The 19,267-nt window shown below is 36.0% G+C and overlaps 1 protein-coding gene across 5 annotated transcripts in view; it reads left to right on the top strand.

Moving 5' to 3' along the window:
- The window catches only part of TRPS1 (transcriptional repressor GATA binding 1), a 258,348-nt gene that overhangs the window by 27,035 nt on the left and 212,046 nt on the right, over positions 1 to 19,267 (top strand). For 2 of the 5 annotated variants that reach the window (XM_045453862.1, XM_045453863.1), the window contains exon 2: positions 17,621 to 17,778. The exons of 2 other annotated variants lie outside the window; for them this stretch is intronic. In XM_045453862.1, coding sequence (XP_045309818.1) covers positions 17,742 to 17,778 — 37 coding nt within the window. In that variant the 5' untranslated portion in view covers positions 17,621 to 17,741. The remainder of the gene's footprint in view (positions 1 to 17,620; positions 17,779 to 19,267) is intronic. One more of the 5 variants, XM_045453864.1, reaches the window with a different exon arrangement.

Genomic DNA, 19,267 nt, shown 5'->3' on the forward strand with positions numbered 1-19,267 from the left:
TTTTATTATCTCATCCAACCTTGAAAAAAATAGGCAGTTTTGCCAGGAGTTGAATTTGGAAGTACAAGCAGATCTCTGCCACAGCTTTCTGCACGGCCTATTACTTCAAACTTGAGAACAGTGGCAGATATTTTGGCTAAAAACGCAGTGCTGGCTTGTGCCTAAAGGTACCTCCGTGGCCTTAACATAAATTCTCCTTCTTATGCTCACATCTTCAGTCTGTCTGCTGCGGAGTCTTAGAGTGATTGTTTTCAATGGGCACAAAGAGGACTGATCTCTGCCTTAAAGTGGCCTGATTTTGGATTGATGCTTCTTTAAAAACAAATTCCGTCTGGATGGGGAGGAACTGGGAGACTTGAGTAGTTACCAGGAAGTCATGCTGGAAGTGGAATCTTAGATGAGCCTTTAGTACTTAAAGCTGACCCCTGCCAAGTCTTCCTTATGGATCTGGCTTGAAACAAAGAGGTGTGTTTATTGAAGTCTTCCTGACTGGCTTGCATGGATCGGGATTGGCTGGTTGGAATATCACTGAGCTATTGGCCAAGTACTGAGTGAGCTCCCAAAGGGATGAAGAAGATCTAGGATCACTTTGGAAGGCTTGCTTTTAAGTTACTTGTAAAACTTCATAAAATGCTTCGGGTCTAAGAACTTCTGGGTTAGAATGGATTCAAGATAAACAGAGCTAAGATAAAATGCTAAGTCCAGGCAGGCCATTCAAGAAATAAATGGGTGTCAACTAGCTTTGTTATTCAGTTGGTCAACTAATGTTTGTCTTTTCAATAAGCTTCACTCAGCTTATTCGCTAAATTTCAGTAACTTCAGTAAGTTCAGTCAATAGCTAGTTACTAAGCAACACCTGTTCATTTATAGATACTGTATTTGGTTATGAAACTGTCAATATGAGTGACCACAGGAGAACACTGTCCACATAGGAATATGAATATTGAAGCATAAAGAAAAAATTTACTGGTCCTAACCCCAATTCAAACAACAGAAAAATACAGTGACATATAAATGCCTAAATAATCCAGTCTCATTCATGTGTCACCAATGTCTATCAGTAACCCCCACTTTTCATCTGAATTGGTAAGATAGCTTTGATTTTTAGAAGAATTCTTTCTCTTGTGATCAGAGTTGAAACAATTTGATTCTTTTTGAAATATATAATATCTGTTCATTTTTTACCTTTCTTCAGCGTGTGTACATTTCATACCACATCTAGTCCAGCTTTCCTAATTTATTTAGAAACTTCAAGTGGGTTCCTGTTTTCTACAAGTGCTCTAGCCTCATCCGTTGGGATCCCAGAGTCTATCTTACTAACCTTTGCAACCACATGTTTTAGTAACCCAGATTCTTCCCTGTCCCCCGACATAGGTTTCTATTGAAAAGCAACCCTTTGTTTCTCTTTCTCCTCTTTGCTACAGTACTGCTTTCTTTTCCTCAGAAATTCTTATTTCTCGGATGCCTGATGGCTCAGTTGGTTGGGTGTCCGACTTCGGCTTAGGTTGTGATCTCGCTGTTCACAAGTTTGAGCCCCACGTCGGGCTCTGTGCTGACAGCTCAGAGTCTGGAGCCGGTTTCCGATTCTGCGTCTTGTCTCCCTCTGTCTCTGCCCCTCCCCCGCTTGTGGTCTGTCTCTCTCTCTCTGTGTCGAAAATAAATAAACATTAAGAAGAAAACAAAAAAGAAATTCTTATTTCTGTGCGCTTTCTCCCCCAGGCTCCTCTCCACTCCCCTCTACTTTAAATATTTCCACTGTTATTGACCACCTTACATTATTTTACTATGAGTGAAACAAATAGTGGACATGATAATAATACTCATAAAAATAATAGCAGATAGTTAAGACTTACTATTTGTCTTCAAGGGAATTTATTGTGTGCCCTGATGATTTGGGGGCAAAATCCAATTATGTCCTGTATTGTTACTGAGATATTTACTGTAAGCCTTATTTCTTTGATGGAGGGAGCTAGTTTCTTAAGCAATAATTTTGTCTTAAATTTTTTTCTCCTTTTGGTATGTGGCCACATTATTTTAAACATACTGGGTACTCAATAAATACATACTATATGGATGAATTAATTGACTAGAGGGGCACTTGGGTGGCTCAGTCGGTTGAGTGTCCAACTTTTGATTTTGGCTCAGGTCATGATCTCACAGTTGTGAGATGAGCCCCATGTCAGTCTCTGTGCTGAGCGTGGAGCCTGCTTGGGATTCTTTCTCTCCCTTTCCCTCTGACTCTCTCTTTCTCTTTCAAAATAAGTAAATTAAAAAAAAATGAAATAAAAATAATTGACTAGAAAATTTTAGTATGAAATGTCCTTGCCTATAGGCAGATTATATATATATTTGATGTGGCTTTGGTACTTTATTGTCCAACTTAATTAACAGGAGTGTTTTTGAAACCATTAGTGTATTTTATATTCATGGTATAGTAAATAGGAACTTTACTGAGGATCAAATATGTCAATTTGTGTTTCATAGCCAGACTATTAAGCTTTGGGAAGAGATCCATTTTAAGTAAATTACATATATGCACATATACATTAATATATTAATCTCTGAATGAACATCAGTTAATTCAGAATATAATCATTATATTTCCAAGATTATAGTTAATTGCTTATGATAAGAAACTATCATACTAGTGGCACTATCTTATGAGATAGTAAAAAATTGCATCAAAATCAGAGATAGTTTAGATATTAAATTATTTTTTATCTTAATAAGGCTTTCCCATAACATAATTATGTAGAAATTTTATTCATAGTACAGTAGTATGAAAAGTTTGTATGAAATTTGTATGTAGAGTTTACATAAAGTTTTTTGAACATGTATGATAAATGAATTGTATAATATTTTCAGAAAAATAAGGAATCTTTCACAAAATTTATGCTTTAATCCTTTGTTTCAGAGAGTTGGTGATTTTAACCAAACACCCCTGAAATTGCTAACACCACTGAACCTGTTTCAGTTTCATTAAGAAGCCACATTCTCTCATGGGGTGCCTGGGTGAGCCCAGGGGCTCAGCTGGTTGAGCACCAGACTCTTGGTTTCGGCTCAGGTCTCATGGTTCATGGGTTCAAGCCTCACATCCTTTCTCCTGCTGACAGTGAGGAGCTTGCTTGGGATTCTCTCTCCCTCTCTCTCTGCCCCTCCCCCACTTGTGTGCACTCGCACTCTCTCTCTCTCTCTCTCTCTCAAAATAAACTTAAAAAAAAAAAAAAGAAGCCACATTCTCTCTTGCAAGAGAATGAACTCTTTCACTTGCAGAATCAGTGAATCACTGAATTACTCAATCCTCCCTCTTCACCTGGCCAGCTTTTGCTCTCTTTCAGTTTATAGTCATTTCCCCCAGAATCCTTTCTTATACCAAATCTAGATCAGGTGCCTCTGTGTCCTGTGTTTCTTTTCTCTGATTAGACTGGAAACTCACTGAGGGAGGGTTTGCTGTTTACCTTCTTCACAGGTGTGTCCTCAGCACCTTGCTTGATGCCCACAAAATAATATACAGTTGAATGTATAAATGTGATGTTACAGTGCCCCCACCCCCCTTATCTGTGGTTTCACTTTCCGTGGTTCACTACCCACATCCACTGAGGTCTGGATACAGATGATTGATCCACCTCTGACATAGTGTCGGGAGGTCAGTAGTAACTTAATGCTACATCACAGCGCCTGCGTCATTCCCCTCACTGGATCCGCTCACCTAGGCGTTTTATCGTCTCAGGATGTCACAAGAAGGGTGAGTACAAGACAGTAAGATATTTTGAGAGAGTGACCACATTCACGTAACTTTTATTAGGGTACATTGTTATAATTGTTCTGTTTTATCCTTAGTTATTGTTACTCTGTTATGGTGCCTAATTTATAAATTAACTTTATCATAAGCATAGATAGATAGATCTATATAGGAAAAAAACATAGTATACGTAGGTTTCAGGCACCAGTTGGGGGGTCTTAAGACATATCTCCTGAGAGTAAAGGGGGTCCACTGTAATTTATTCTTAATTGTAAGTATTAGTTGTTATAGCGTGTGGTCAGTTTTGTGATAGTTGTACAGAAAAATAGAATTCAGTGCTAAATGGGTACTGATGCCAACAGATACACACTTTGATTTCTGGAAAAACATTCTGATAGCAGCTTGCTTGGGTAACCACTTGCCATTTTTCTGATGAGGATGAAGTGAAGGGTCCACAAGGGGATACGGGACACGTCAACATCACCAACTTTATTTAAGTTATTGAATCGAACACTAAAGCAGTTCTTTTTCTTTTTTCTTAATGTTTACTTATTTTTGAGAGAGAGTGAGTGGGATAGGGGCAGAGACAGAGGGAGGGAGGGAGGGAGAGAGAGAGAGAGAGAGAGAGAGAGAGAATCTCAAGCAAGCTTCACGAGGTCAGTGCAGAGCCGGACATGGGGCTCGAACTCACAAACCGTGAAATCATGACCTGAGCTGAAATCGAGAGTCATATGCTTAATCAGCTGAGCCACCCAGGCACCCCTAAAGCAGTTCTTTTTCAAGCAGTATTCTTGGTCATGAGAAACTATTCTTGAATTCTGCTGTCTTTTAACTAACACTATTCGAAGTACTTCATGTAGTTTTTCTCACCTTGCGTATACTGTAATGTGGCATTACATTCCAGAGATGCCAACTCTTAGCTCATCTGGACCATATTGATGACATTTTGTGAAGGAGAATTCCATGTTTATTTCCATAAGTCAAGACAGCATATTTTGGGACCATCAACAATGTTTTTTTTGCTCCAACAGAATATGGTAAACAATAGGCTACAGTTTTCTTAGCGACTTCTATTATGTCTCACTTTTCATGTAATTTGTTGTATTTCAACATTAAATGGGGCATTCTTTTTTTATTTTTTAAATGTTTTTATTTATTTTTGAGAGACAGAGCACAAGTGGGGAAGGGGCAGAGAGAGAGGGAGGCAGAGAATCCGAAGCAGGCTCCAGACTTTGAGCTGTCAGCACAGAGCCCGATGTGGGGCTTGAACTCACAAACCGTGAGATCATGACCTGAGCCGAAGTGAGACGCTCTACTGACTGAGCCACCCAAGTGCCCCTAAAATGGGGGCATTCTTAATGTTCCAAGCAGATTTAAAGTACTGTGTATTCCTCCTGTGATACGTTCACTTTTTCATGAAGTCATTTTAGTAATAACATTTTATTTCTTGAATAGCACCCTGATCTGTGGGCTAAATAAAGAAGGCATTATTTGCAGGTATGATGATGATAATAATATTGCCAGGTACCAATTTTGTTTGTTCAGGTGAACTCTTCAGTTGGAAAAACTCAGTAAAACTGTTATGAAATGCTGCAAAACCAAAAGCTCCAGAGAAAAAAGGAAGGGGTTAATTTTAAACAATACTGCACAGTGTCCCTGTCTTCTGGGTATTGTGCTGCTTACTCCTTTTACAAACACGTTTTCCCATCCATGCGTGTGCTTGTTTCCTGCAGTCGGCCACTGAATGTATACAGCATTCGTGCTTCGACGTCCAGAACGCATACATCATCGGGAGAGGCGGGCAAGCCAACCAGTTCTAATTCTCCTTAAACCAAAGGTCCCGAAGCTTGTTCGGGTGTTCTGGGACTTCGTGGTTCTCTTTGAGGAAGGAACTCCAGGGAACAGTGTTAAATCATCCTATCTTACAAACCTGGAATGATTTCTGTAGGGTCAAGTGTGATTGTGGTTTCTGTCTGCTTGTGCCTACAAAACAAATTCCAAATGCCGTGTGAGGTGGTTTTAAGAAGTAATGTTTTCAAGCATCCCCGGTGACGTTTGTGTGCTGCTTGTTCATTCATTTTTAGAAGCCACGTGATAATAGAAGCCAAAGTCTCAAGGAAATATTAACCAGGTGGAAGGTTTAAAACGGATAGAATTTTACCTACTAACTTACCTTCTTTATGCAAGATGAGCAGCACCATCGTTACTTGGTCTGTGAGACGGAGTCCTTTATTTTGTAGGCTGAGAACAAGTACTGTAGATGAGGGTACAATCAGCCACACTTCATTTAAACATGGCATTTATTCAGCCTTATAAAGATACTCAGCATTTAGGAAAAAGCCATAGTGTTGTTTTATGGGCTGTTTATCATCTGTTTCATTCAGTCTTCTAAGGTAAGCAGGTTACATTAATCCCTTTTCAGTTTTAGTTTTCTCATTTGTAAAATAAAGCTTATGAATTCCTTGCAGGGTTTCAGCGAGGGCTAAAGAGACAAGTATGTGGGCCTAAAAGCAAATGGCTTGTATGTGGCAGGTGCTCAAAAACTGTTAGTTCCCTTCTGCCTTTACTCAGATTGTGGTGTGCGTGGTACAGTGTATCCTCATGATCCATTTAGTAACTGCGGATGGGTGTCTGCTTTGCACCTTTGTCCCACTACCACAGAATCAGTGACAGAGTTCTCCTCTCTTCTACCATCTTGTCTCTTACCTTCTCCTTTCCTAGGGTGGCTCTTGCTTTTTGCTCATTATTGCCTCTGATCTCTTTTTAGAAAGCTTTTACCCTCTCAGATTTCTCTTTTCCAGAACTTCTTTTCTTCTCTCGCCATTACTCTTTTATTCTTTCTTCTGCCACGTTGTTACCTCCTTCAGCACGCTTGGTCCTTTGTGTCCCGCAGCCTGGCCTGAGTAATCAAGGACAGTCTTCCACCTCTGCTTGCGTTGCCCATCAGACTCGAGCAGCTGAAAGATTTCTTCTCAATCTCTTACCCCATGGTTCCTGCAGAGCCCCTGCTGTTTCCTTGAAAAATCACACATGTGTGCACACATACACTAACTTTTTTAGCTGGAATATGCACAACTCATGTCTATAGTTCTTTTTATTTTGTATGTATTACAAAATAAATGCTCTGTGTAACTTATGTCGGGAAGTGGAAGTTGCCAGTACTCTACAAGCCCCCTTTGCCAGTACCTTTGTGCCTCTTCCTGTTCTCTGTTCTCTTCCTTCCCCCAGGAGTTAATCATTCTCCTGTCTGATCCTGACACTTCAGACTGGCTTTGCTTGTTTTTGAACTTTACGTGCATTAGAGTATAGCACTCCTATGCATTAAAAGCATGCATTCTCTTGTGTCTGGCGTCTCATACTCAACATCATGTATGCGAGATTCATTCATGTTGTTGTACGTAGTTTATTTTTATTCTGTTGTATGACCATGCATTCCATTGTATAGTCAGTCATATACCACAAGTATATATATATACATACACACATTTATGTTATGTTTATGTTTATATTTATATTTATACTATTTATATTTATTGAGGTACATTTGGGTTGTTTCCAGTTTTGATATTTCGAATGATGATACTGTGAGCATTCTTGTGAATTGAACTTTTATTTTTTATTTTTATTTTTATTTTTTTGTGTGTGACCTGAACTTTTAAATTGAACTTCTGGTTTGATTTTGCTTTAAGTTGCTAGGAGTCTGATCCAAATGTTTGGGACTTTTCTGTATTCTTTTGTATCTTAGCCTATTCTTTTATTATTCTTTTTTTAATGTTTTTTTTATTTTTGAGAGAGAGAGAGAGAGAGAGAGAGAGAGCACGAGCAAGCGGGGGAGGGGCAGAGAGAGGGGGACAGAGGATCCAAAGCAGGCTCTGCGCTGACAGCAGAGAGCCCGATGCAGGGCTCGAACTCATGACCTGAGCCCGAGTCAAAAGCCTGATGCTTAGCCGACTGAGCCACCCAGGTGGCCCTGATTTCTTTTGGTTAGCAAAAAACACATAGTAATGTAGGTCTTTCCTAAAAACAAAGTGGTATAATGCAAACTTTTGGGAAACAGAGGATACCTGTATTATTATATACTTGATAAATATTTAAATATCATGTGACATTCATGTACAGATTATAAATAATCATGCAGGTATATGAACTTATAAAAATTCATTTTACTGATTACAGAAACATTATTATGGAATTAATACTACATGGAGTGCACTTATTTTTTTAGTGAACCTTCCTGTATGTAATTCAGCCCACAAATTGTGTGTAAGGTTATATAGACTTATATAGAACCTAAATCAAGTCAAAATAATTCTGAGTCACAGTTTTAAAAAATTAAGTTAATTCTTATTTCTCACTACCTATGCATTTATTGCTGTATGACCATAGATCCATTGTCATGGATCCAGACCTATGACATGTGGGTCTTTTTTTAGCTTAAAGAAAGACCAGATGAATGCCTTGAGTCCTTGTATGTCTTGATTTGGTTTGTTATTAATTAGGTTGATAATATAACTTGAGCATTATTCTAGCTTTTATTCTCATAAGCCTGTTTTAGTTAGATTCGGGCCTTCCCGAAGAGATAAGGAGTATGTAGAAATTTCTAAGTATGCTAACATGGCATCTATCCATTGGAACTTTTGTGAGTGCTTACTCTGTAGTAGGCAAGTCTCAGTGGGGAGAGCCATATTAGTATCACTTGGCTTTTGAAAAACTCATATGTCCCTTGCTTCAATATGCTACTTTTTTTCTCTCCAATAATCATTATCATACTGTGCCATTTTTAATGATGGAAATGTGTTATGGCCATAGATGTGTTGCCTTTAGGACGAGCTTGAGAATTGATGATAATAGAGAGATATTTAAATACATGAATTATGTATCAATGTTTTGATTAAAATAATCACATATATGAATGGATAAATATTAATCTTTTTAACTAACAATAATGTTAATAAAGATATTCTCTCATCTGGAGGACTTCATAACCTAGTGGGGTAGCTGAAAACATAAATACATAGTTACAGTGTGATGTGGAATGTATCCCAAGAGGAGATACATATAAATTGCCATCCATCGATGGTAGTGGAAAAGACTCACTTTTGCTTGGGGGAACTGTAGAGGGCTTTGCAGAAGTGAATCCATTTGGACTCGACATAATTTGTTACCTTTAGTCATGTGCTAGTTGTGATGAAGCAAATCCAAAAGTCAGGACAACCTACTAGTCCAGTAAGGTTGCTGTATTTTTATATTTTGTATTTTATATTTATATGCTGAAAATATATTTCATATTTATATTTTGTATTTTATATTTATATGCTGAAGATTGTATATTCACTTGACACAACTACAGAACCAGTCAAGTACATTTGATTGCATCTTTATAAAATGGCATTTAAATTGTATTCTCTGGTAAGTCTCTTAAAGTGCTATCACATTTGTATTTGCAAACGCATTGGTTAACTATTGTTCGTAAAAACACTAAAGAGTTGTTGAGAAACGTAATGAGAAACCAAGTGGTCTAGCAAGGCTTCTGGCTTTTTCAGACCTAGCTCTTCATGTCTAGGTCTTTGACCTGAGCAAGTGATTTGACTTTTCTAAATCTTAGTTGCTTCATCTGTAAAATGTGAAAACAATACTATCTTACTTAAGGAATTGTTAATAAAAATGAAAGTCAAATAAGGTAATATAGTCTTGGAACAGTACCTGGTTGTTAGTAACAATAACATAATACATTTTTGTTAGTTATTAAAAATTCAGGTTATAACATACATAAACACTCATGATTGTGAGCCTTAAAAAAAGATCTACTCTGACTTTTGATTCCTTTCAACATTCAATTAAATTTTGAAGAAACTATTGTAAAACACACACAGAAACACATATGTATACATATGTGTGTGTGTGTATTTTTTTTTCCTTTACTCTGTTATGACAGGTGTCCACAACAAGATTGATGATAGAGAAAAGAAATTACTAATTGGGGTACAGGTAGTGAAAATCTTTTCTAAAGGGGTGTGTGTGTGTGTGTGTGTGTCTGTGTGTGTTTAGATGGACTCTTGAGTTTATATTGAACTTGAATTTGAAGATAGACTAGATTACCTATACAAAATATTTAATGAGTGAGCTAATTTTTGCCCTAACTAATTTCACAGCCCTACACATGTATCTGTTCTTTCTTGGTGACTGTGTAATAATAGGAGTTGTGAGGCCCAGGAGTAACCTGGATATGTGGTCACCCTCTCAGATTTAGACCTCAGTATGACCTCACCACCATGTTAGCTTTGTATTTAAAATTAACTTATAATTAATTCCCTGTTTCAGATTTACTTCAACATCTACCTAGCCGATTTTTATATTTTAATTAGTTTTTAATCTTTTGTTTTAATGTTTGCAGGTGGGGGGATGCAATAACAATAAAACAAAATCCTAAAGCCCATAAAGCTAGAGCCGGGGATTTGTAAGAGTGAGATAGGGAGGCTCTATATACTTCATTCCTCTTCTTCTACACCACCTAAAACCATGAGCCAGACTGATATTAAGCTATACCATAAAATGATGCAGTCATAGAGCAGGTCCACACTGGATACGTGCTTACCGACGGCGGTCTGGGCTTTGACTTTCCACCCTTTATTATGGGTACACCTGAATCTGCAGGTGGAGACTGAGCTAAGTTGGGAGGATTGGGATTTATTAATAACCAGAGAGGAAGACTTTGTCTAGACACAGTCTCTCCTGTATCAGTAAGCCATTGAGAACTACTAATTGTAACTGTATGAACTATAGGTCCCTCAGTGCAGTCCTGGGTCTCTGTCTAACCCCTTTCTTCATGCCATATTCCACTAAACTCTTTGCCATATTTTGGTTCCTGAACAAATTTGGTTCAGATAAAATGTAAGTGGTTATAAATGAATGACTCAAATCTAGTATACAAGGTGGTAGTGTTTTGAATGGATTGCTTTAGTGAACATTACAAGTAATAACAAAAAAAATAGGACTTCTTTATGCAGTGATATCTGTATAAGCTATTCAGCTTAGAGATAACCTTGGGTTTATACTCATCTGTTTTGATACATGTATAATTTGGAAATCTGAGATAATATTATACATAGATGCTTATCTTCTGCCTTTCTTCACTCAGTGTTCTATCACGGCTGTAATCCTCTGCCAGTACACAATCTTATAAAATACTGATCCTAAATCTTTCATGATAGTGGATCCTGATCTTCTTTTAATGTTGTTAACCATGATGGGGAAAAAAGAAAAAAAAAAAAAAGAAACAAAAACAAACCCTTCAAAATGATCCACTTCAGAATAAAGCATCTTAGTTTTCTTGCCAAGTTAATGAAGAAATACTGTTGTGTTTAAAAAGATTATATATGTTTTTAAATCAGTAATTTTCAAGGAAGAAAATTACCATCTAGATTAGCATCTCCCACTGTGTTGTGTCCATTAGTTTTGTTGGTAAATGGCATTATGTGACATAAAGCCAAATAAGACTGGGAAATTCCAATCCAAATTGAACAGATTCCACCACTCCACAACCTCTAGGACTTTTTGGACCTGTAATTGCTAATGTACAATGTGGATCTCCGAAGAGGGTATATAATGTATACAGTTTCCACTAAAATTCACTTGATCAAGAAATGAATTGCAAAATTCATTTCTTTGCTTGCAACTAATATCATGGGAAGAATGTAGGAGAAGTTTTTGAATTTCTTATCATTTGTGCTTAAACACTGACCATAATAAAATCCTAGACAGAGCCCAGCTAAACTTGGGATGAGCATAGGCAGAATGTCCTAAAATAATGGTTTATTCAAAAAGGTGAAAGTTTCTAAGCCTGTTACCTATCCCAATTATGGAAGGAATCTGTGTGTACTTCCTCCTTTCATACATAAACTTTTCTCATTCTAGGAGTCAGGAAAAAGTGGTTTAGTCTATCCTATCAGAAGTTGCTCTCAATTAAAAATTTTTTTTAAATTTTTTTTTCAACCTTTATTTATTTTGGGGACAGAGAGAGACAGAGCATGAACGAGGGAGGGGCAGAGAGAGAGGGAGACACAGAATCGGAAACAGGCTCGAACCATCAGCCCAGAGCCCGACGCGGGGCTCGAACTCACTGACCGTGAGATCGTGACCTGGCTGAAGTCGGACGCTTAACCGACTGCGCCACCCAGGCGCCCCTAAAAATTTTTAAAAATCAGTTTTCTTTGGAAACATTCAATATACTTAAAACAAAAGAGAAAAACAATTCCAACGTGTGTGTGTGAATATAATATGTTTTTATCAGAAGGGAAAATGATGCCAAGTTGGTTATGTTAAGCAGTCAGCATGGACTGGGATGGTATTTAACCAGATTTAATATCATTAGTGCGTATGCGTTATACATTGTAAAAGACATCCGTCGGTAATGTGTATTAATTTAAATGGACCTTTAAAAATACATATAGAACAAAGATCCCTGGCCTTTTGGAACTTATATGCACAGTTGTACTCTGAACTTACTTCTAATTCCCTTTCATTGCCGGTGTGTATTTGCTGCTGATTCCTCATAGTATTTGTGCCTTACCCATTGGCCATTTCTGTTTACTCATTTGACTCCTGGTCCTCAGATAGGTGAGGCCTTTTGCGCTGCTTTCTGAGGTACCTTAGAGATGAGCAGAGTGGTTTCCAAGTTACTGGCTTCCTGGTGCAAACTTACTTCCCTTCACTTTGGCTTTTTAACATACATATTTAACACACATGTTATGTATAACATATATGTTGAATATTACATTGTGTTAAGTTTATATTTAACACACATATATGTTTTCTCTCTTTACGTATGTTACTAGTACAAGTTCTCAATATGCCTTCATGATATTTGTTTTAATCTTGGATCTAGTATGGCACACTTAAAAAAACAACAAAAACTTTGCCTAATGCACTCAGCTTATCTATGCCGTGAAGACAGTGAGCTTTCTTACTGAATCTTAATGGCATGCATTCATTAAATTCACTATACTGTATATGCATATTAATTTACCAAATGGATTTGTAATGATTGACACAGATTTCTTATGGGAGAACTGAGACAGATGTTAGCCAGTTATACTGCTGGATTGAGTTAATAATTGAGATTTTCTTTTCTATTGAATAACAGATTGGAAAATAGACAAAGCAACACCGATATATTAAAATTAAACTACCCTTAATATACAAACATGTTCTTCAGCAAATGTAGGGAAGAAGTCAAAGGCATTCCTACAAATCTTGACATTCATTATTTTTGTTATCAATGGAAGTCTCATTTACATACAAATAAAATGTTAATTCATATCATAACCACCGAGATAGATGCATTTATACTTTTCCACGAGCTATTCTTTTTGAACTTATGTGCTGTGTTTGGCTTTTTGCCCATCAACCAGGTGAAATGTTCTAAGTTTAACAAAGAAGGATGAAGTTACACCTGCCCCATGCACACATGCAAAGTCAGATTGGACTGTTGGAACCAACAGTTACCATTGTATATAATTTTAATTGTTTTTTTTTTTTCCTTTGAGAGAAAAGAAAACAAAAGGAAAAATGACATATGTGTGAGGAGACAAATGATAATGTTTCTTAATTTGCTTAGTGAAATTGTGATCTTATTCAAAGCAGAATTTTTAATACATTTGCCTCTCACCTGTTATGAAAGCAAAAATAATCAATTCCCCTTTCCTTTTGATAACTCATGCTTTATTTTAGTTACTCTTTTTAGTGAAATAGGTGCATGCTTCATTTTTTCACATACATTACAGTTTCAATTAGACTTCTGGCATATAATTTTTAAAAGCAAAAAAAAAATGTTTTGTAATTTTCTTATAAAAGTAAAATGGTTAATGAAATCCTTTCCCCAAGATGTATATGGATATTTGGAAACTCATTTTGGCAAATCTGACCTTATTACTTACTTACCAGACTATCTCCTTTTACCTAGACTAGTACATTTGAAATGAGATATTTAAAATATAGAGAGCATAGCTCAATGAAATAAAAGCCTAATAAAATGTGTTTGGGCTAACATCAAAACTCTTTGAAAGAGGATATCTAAATAATGTGCATTTTATCTCAGCGAGTCTTGGGTTGGTTCGAGTGTCCAGATGACTATTAATGGGCTTTGTGCTCCCAAGCATATGTTAATAGAAGTGATCCTTTTGGATTAATTTCATGTGAATTAATAAGAGATTTATTTGATGGGAGTTGTTTGAAGGTGATGACATTTAAATCTCAGCAGGATTCAAGATATCTGAAAATACCTTTAAAGATTCAGGAACAATCAATTCAGAGAGAGCAGATTAAATAGACATGGATAGCAAAGAACAGGATCTGACATTGGGTTTATGAAGATAGAAGCAGTTTACAAAAAAGAGCAATCTACCATTGAAGTATTGCCCTAGAATCTGAAGAAATAGAAAACATTTAAACTCCTTCAGCAATTCTTGGGTTTATGATTTGGATAAACAGTGTTCTCTTGCATTTTATAGTTCACTTAAGCAATCTGATTTTGATCTGTATATATGGAGTAGACAGGATTCAAGGTTTTGTGTTTTTTTTTAAACCAATGAGCAAACACATATGTTCTTTAAAAACTGAACTTTATATGTCGTTCATATGGAAGCTATCTAGTTTGCTATAGGCCCCAAACTTGACCTTCCTTTTATTTTGCTATCACTTGCTTAATTCTTTAAATTCTTTGTGGGAAACTTTTGATCAAAAGAAACAATTTGCTTTTTTTCTTTCTTTTTAATTTTTTTTTATAAAAGCTACATGAAATGTGTAATTAATAACCCAGTACTCCTAGGTTGTTGATCCAAACAAGCATGGAAGAAGCATATATTAAGGAGAAGACTATCACATCTTTCCTTTTGTGTTAGCTTTGATTTTGAACACTTGAAAGTTTTATTATCTGGAAAAACAATAAGAAAATGTCATCTGGTATTATATGTTATGATGACAAGAACTGCTACTTATAATAAGAATCATACTCAGCAGGATTTGAGACTGAGGTTAAATTATATAGACTCGGTACTCTAACTTTTTAGCCTTGTTGAGGTGTTATCCATCCATCCATCCGTCCATCCGTCCATCCGTCCATCCGTCCATCCGTCCATCCGTCCATCCGTCCATCCATCCATCCATCCAAGGAATTAATCAATTGGAACTGCACTCAGTTGAAATGGTATTTGAAGAGATACTCAAAGGCTTTAATTTTTCTTGAGAAATAAAGATTCCTTATAATATTTTCCTTTTCTTTTTAAAGATATCCTTCTCTCTAACATGAATAATAGTAAAATTATAGTCATCTTGCTGGATGTTTAGCACATACTTAGGCAGGGTATACATTTATTGAATGCATGAATATTGGAGGAAATGAATAACTGAGTGAATGGTAGACCTCAGTGGTATTTATGCCATCCTTAATTATTGATGATTTCATATTTTGTAGTCTTTCAGGGAAATTGGATAGAGTTTTTCTAAGGTAATAATACAGTGCCTAAGCCACTAACCAGAACCATTATAGAATCTTAGAGGCACAAAGTTTAGCAATCATATATTGTAATTCCCTCATACGAGTAAGAACAGAGGCTCAGAGAAGTGAAGGGGCCTGCCCTTGATTACATCAGCCGGTGATTCGAATCTACTTCAGAAACTGGACATATAATTGGACATTCTTCCTTCCTTTGTTTAGGGTCAAGATGCTACAAATAGCATAGGAATTTATATCTCTTACCTTCAAGGAGTTTCTCATCTAATGGAAATAAATTCTTGTTTTAATCTGTATTGGATGGATGTGTTAGCTCTCTTTTTAAATTACTGCAGTAGTGGATTTCTTTGACTGAATAATTCATTTGATTACCTATTGCAAGGCTATTTGGAACAAGTATTTCATAAATGTATGTGTGAAAAAAATGTAATTCAAAGAATTCTCTCTATATGCACATATATAAACAAAAATATATACACACATATATATATATGAAATAAAGCTAAATCATTAATGGTTAATTCAAATTATCTAGAAATAATAGAAAACTCAGATTCCGTTTGCTGTGAAGATGCCATTCTGAGAACATGAGTCACAGTCTTCTATAGAAAAAGGAATTTTTTCTTATATATTTAAGAATTTTAATTGTGAGATAAGATAGTTATCAGAATTATATTTTAAGCTCGAATGCTGATTATTTCCACTGATACTGTAACATAGGAACAGTACAGTATCCTATTGTTTCTTATAATAATTTTCTTTTTCATAAAAAATACAAAGGGGTGCCTGGGTGGCTCAGTCAGTTAAGTGTCTGACTTCGACTCAGGTCATGATCTCGCGGTTTGTGAGTTCAAGCCCCACGTTGGGCTCTGTGCTGACAGCTCAGAGCCTGGAGACTGCTTCAGATTCTGTGTCTCCCACTCTCTCTGCCCTACCCCTGCTTGCGCTCTGTCTCTATCTCTCAAAAATGAATAAACATTTAAAACAATTTTTTAAAAAAAAATACAAAGAAAGCCTTTAGATTTGTTTTAATTTAGGAGGAAATAATTAATAATAGAAATAGGGATTTTTGCAAATGGAATGTCTTATATCTCAGAGATGAAACTACAAATAGTACATTTTTAGGAATCTAAACATGTTTTAACCCACTTAAATATCTTGACACAAAATATATATTCATGTTATATCCGCTGTTGGAGGAGTGTACGTGTATTTGCGTAGGTGGAGAATGATGTGAAGGTGGGTATGCTCACTGTTTCCACCTCACCTACTCCCTAGCCCATAGGTGAGCTTTTAATCTCACAATTAAATAGAGAGGAGTTAGCAATTTTGAGTCTTGTAGCTCTTAAATTCTTCAGTGCCTCCTTATCCAGTTCACTTTAGCCCCATTATCTAAATGGTCATTTATAGCAGGCCTACTGTAAACTGGCATTTTGAACTACTTTTGGTAGTCAGTATGAGGGATATTACTACATAGTTGAATGAAGAGGTTTAAAATAAAGTTGCCAGAACACTCCTTGATGTGGTTATCTTCCTTCCTTCCTTCCTTCCTTCTTTTTCTTTTCTTTTCTTTTCTTTTCTTTTCTTTTCTTTTCTTTTCTTTTCTTTTCTTTTCTTTTCTTTTCTTTCTTTCTTTCTTTCTTTCTTTCTTTCTTTCTTTCTTTCTTTCTCAATTATTTTATGACCATTACTATAATATCTGCCTCAATAATTTCACTTAGATAATAAAGATGATGTTATAATGATGGTTCATCATGATTTTATGAACTTCTATATCAAGAGCAAAAATAAAAGATTACTAAAAATAGCTAAAAAGATGGCATGTGTTCTAGCGTGTCATGTTTCTGTAACTGTTGGTTCGGAAGGCTTACGTAGATCTCAGTTCTCAATGACATTGCAGGGACTCCTTTCTCGGCCACTTGGTGTGCACTGCTACTATGAGTTTGGAAGACATTGGCAATGGGTACAACTTCTTGTCTTCAGCTGTGACTGTACAATATTAGTAGATACACTTTATATCTTTTGCAGAAGCATTTCCCCTCCATGTTTACTAACCAAGAGCATTTATCCCCACCCCAGCGTAGGTAAGTATTCTGGTCCTTAGCCTTCGGGAGTTTTAGAGGTTAAATCGTACATCACAGTCTTTTGTGAAAATGACTTCTGTAATCTTTTATATCACGCTCCTTCTTCTCCTGCTGCTTTATTAAAACCCAGGGGAGGGAAGATCTTGCTCAAGGTTTGCTCATGCATTTATTAGGTATCTTTCAAGCAGCGTGCGGTGCTGGCATATAAATGTATTTTAGGTGTGATACATTAAAGCCTATTTACATCATTTAGGAAGGAAAATATTTTTTTGTTTTGTTTTGCAGATGTACAGATCAGCTCTCAAAATGTCTTCTGTGTCTTCCGAGCGTCTTCTAAGACAATTGCATTAGCCTCCTGCTAGTTGACTAATAGAATTAATAATTGTAGAAAGCACTCTAAAGCCACATGCCTTATGAAGTCAATGCTGGGTATGATTTTACAAGTATGTGATCTATTTTTTCAAGTGAAAATGTTAACTGGAAAAGTTCTTGGCACGCAGTAAAACATCATGCAATCTGTTATGTCTCTTAAAGATAATAACTTGAGGGTGGCTATAGTCTTACGATATCTAACTTATGACTTGTTAGGGGAGTTTCTTTTACTTAGAAGTATTGCAAATGTGCTTATATTTACATAATATGTCATTCTCAAAAGTTATGGTGATATAATTCCAGTAAAAAATTATTTTTCTATAACTACTTCAAAGTATAGTCAACTAAATTAACCAGGATTATTTTTTTTTTGAAGAAACTAAAAAGAACATGCCCCTTCCACCCACAACAAAAAAGAAAACACGAATGACCTTTCTGATACTTCTTTGAAGTTTTAGCAGTTTAACATTATTTGTGATGTATATTTTTAAGGGCTGTGTTCAGCATGAGGAGTCAGTGAGTCATATGGGTTCCAAAGTTCTGTTCTTAGTGGAAGAGGGAACTGAAATTTGAAAGGATGAAAATTTAATTAAATCATTTTTTCTCTTAGTTACTGTAATTGCTGGTTCAGTAGTTTTTAAACTATGACCTATTACTTTTCTTCATGATAACAATAAATCAACAAGGTCTAATTTTTTTTTTGTTTTGCAAAACAAGTGAAATTTTTCCATATTAACATATTTATATCTATTCACTGTTAAGTATTTTATCTTAGTTCCTTGCTCTGTAAAATGTTGCTGTTTTTCTAATCACCTTGACATTAATATATGGACAGAAACCATTTTCTCTTCATTTTAATGGAAAGAAAATCTTAACGAATTGGGTTATTTCATATTCATTTCTTTATGAATCCTGCCTTTCATATAGATTTCTGTTTTTCTGTGTAACCTTATTTATTTCATTGGGGTGCATTACTGTTAGGTTTTATTTCCCTTAAGAAGATGATCTTAAAATACAAATGATATGGTTGTTCAGTATTTGTCCAAGAAAAGATTAAATTGCAATAGTTCCTAAAGACTTTTATGTGTAATGGAAAAAACAAACACGAAATTCTGGAGGGAAAGGCAAGAGATGCTATAGCGAATCATTACATTTGTATGTGTAGTAATGGCTGATACTCTATAAACTAGGATGTCTTTTTCTTTAGGCCATGGTAAGAACAGCATTTTTTTTTAATTCAAATTCTTGTTTAAATAATAACTGGTTTCTTAAACTTCCTTTTTATTATTTTTTTTTTCATGTTTAGTTTTCCTTCTGTTGACTACCAGTAAAATTGCCCTCCACTCTTCCATGTGTTGGTTCAAGTTCCCAAATTCTGTCACTTTTGACAGAGGACCAGGGTTCTCTTAAAGTGTTGGCATCAACCAATAAGACATGAACATGCAAACATTAAAAACTAAATACGTTAGAGGCGCCTGGCTGGCTCAGTCAGTGGAGTGTGCAACTCTTGATCTCGAGATCGTGTGTTTGAGCCCCATGTTGGATGGGGAGATTACTGGG

This window comes from Leopardus geoffroyi, chromosome C3 (genome assembly GCF_018350155.1).
Source record: "Leopardus geoffroyi isolate Oge1 chromosome C3, O.geoffroyi_Oge1_pat1.0, whole genome shotgun sequence".
Classification (NCBI taxonomy): domain Eukaryota; kingdom Metazoa; phylum Chordata; class Mammalia; order Carnivora; family Felidae; genus Leopardus; species Leopardus geoffroyi.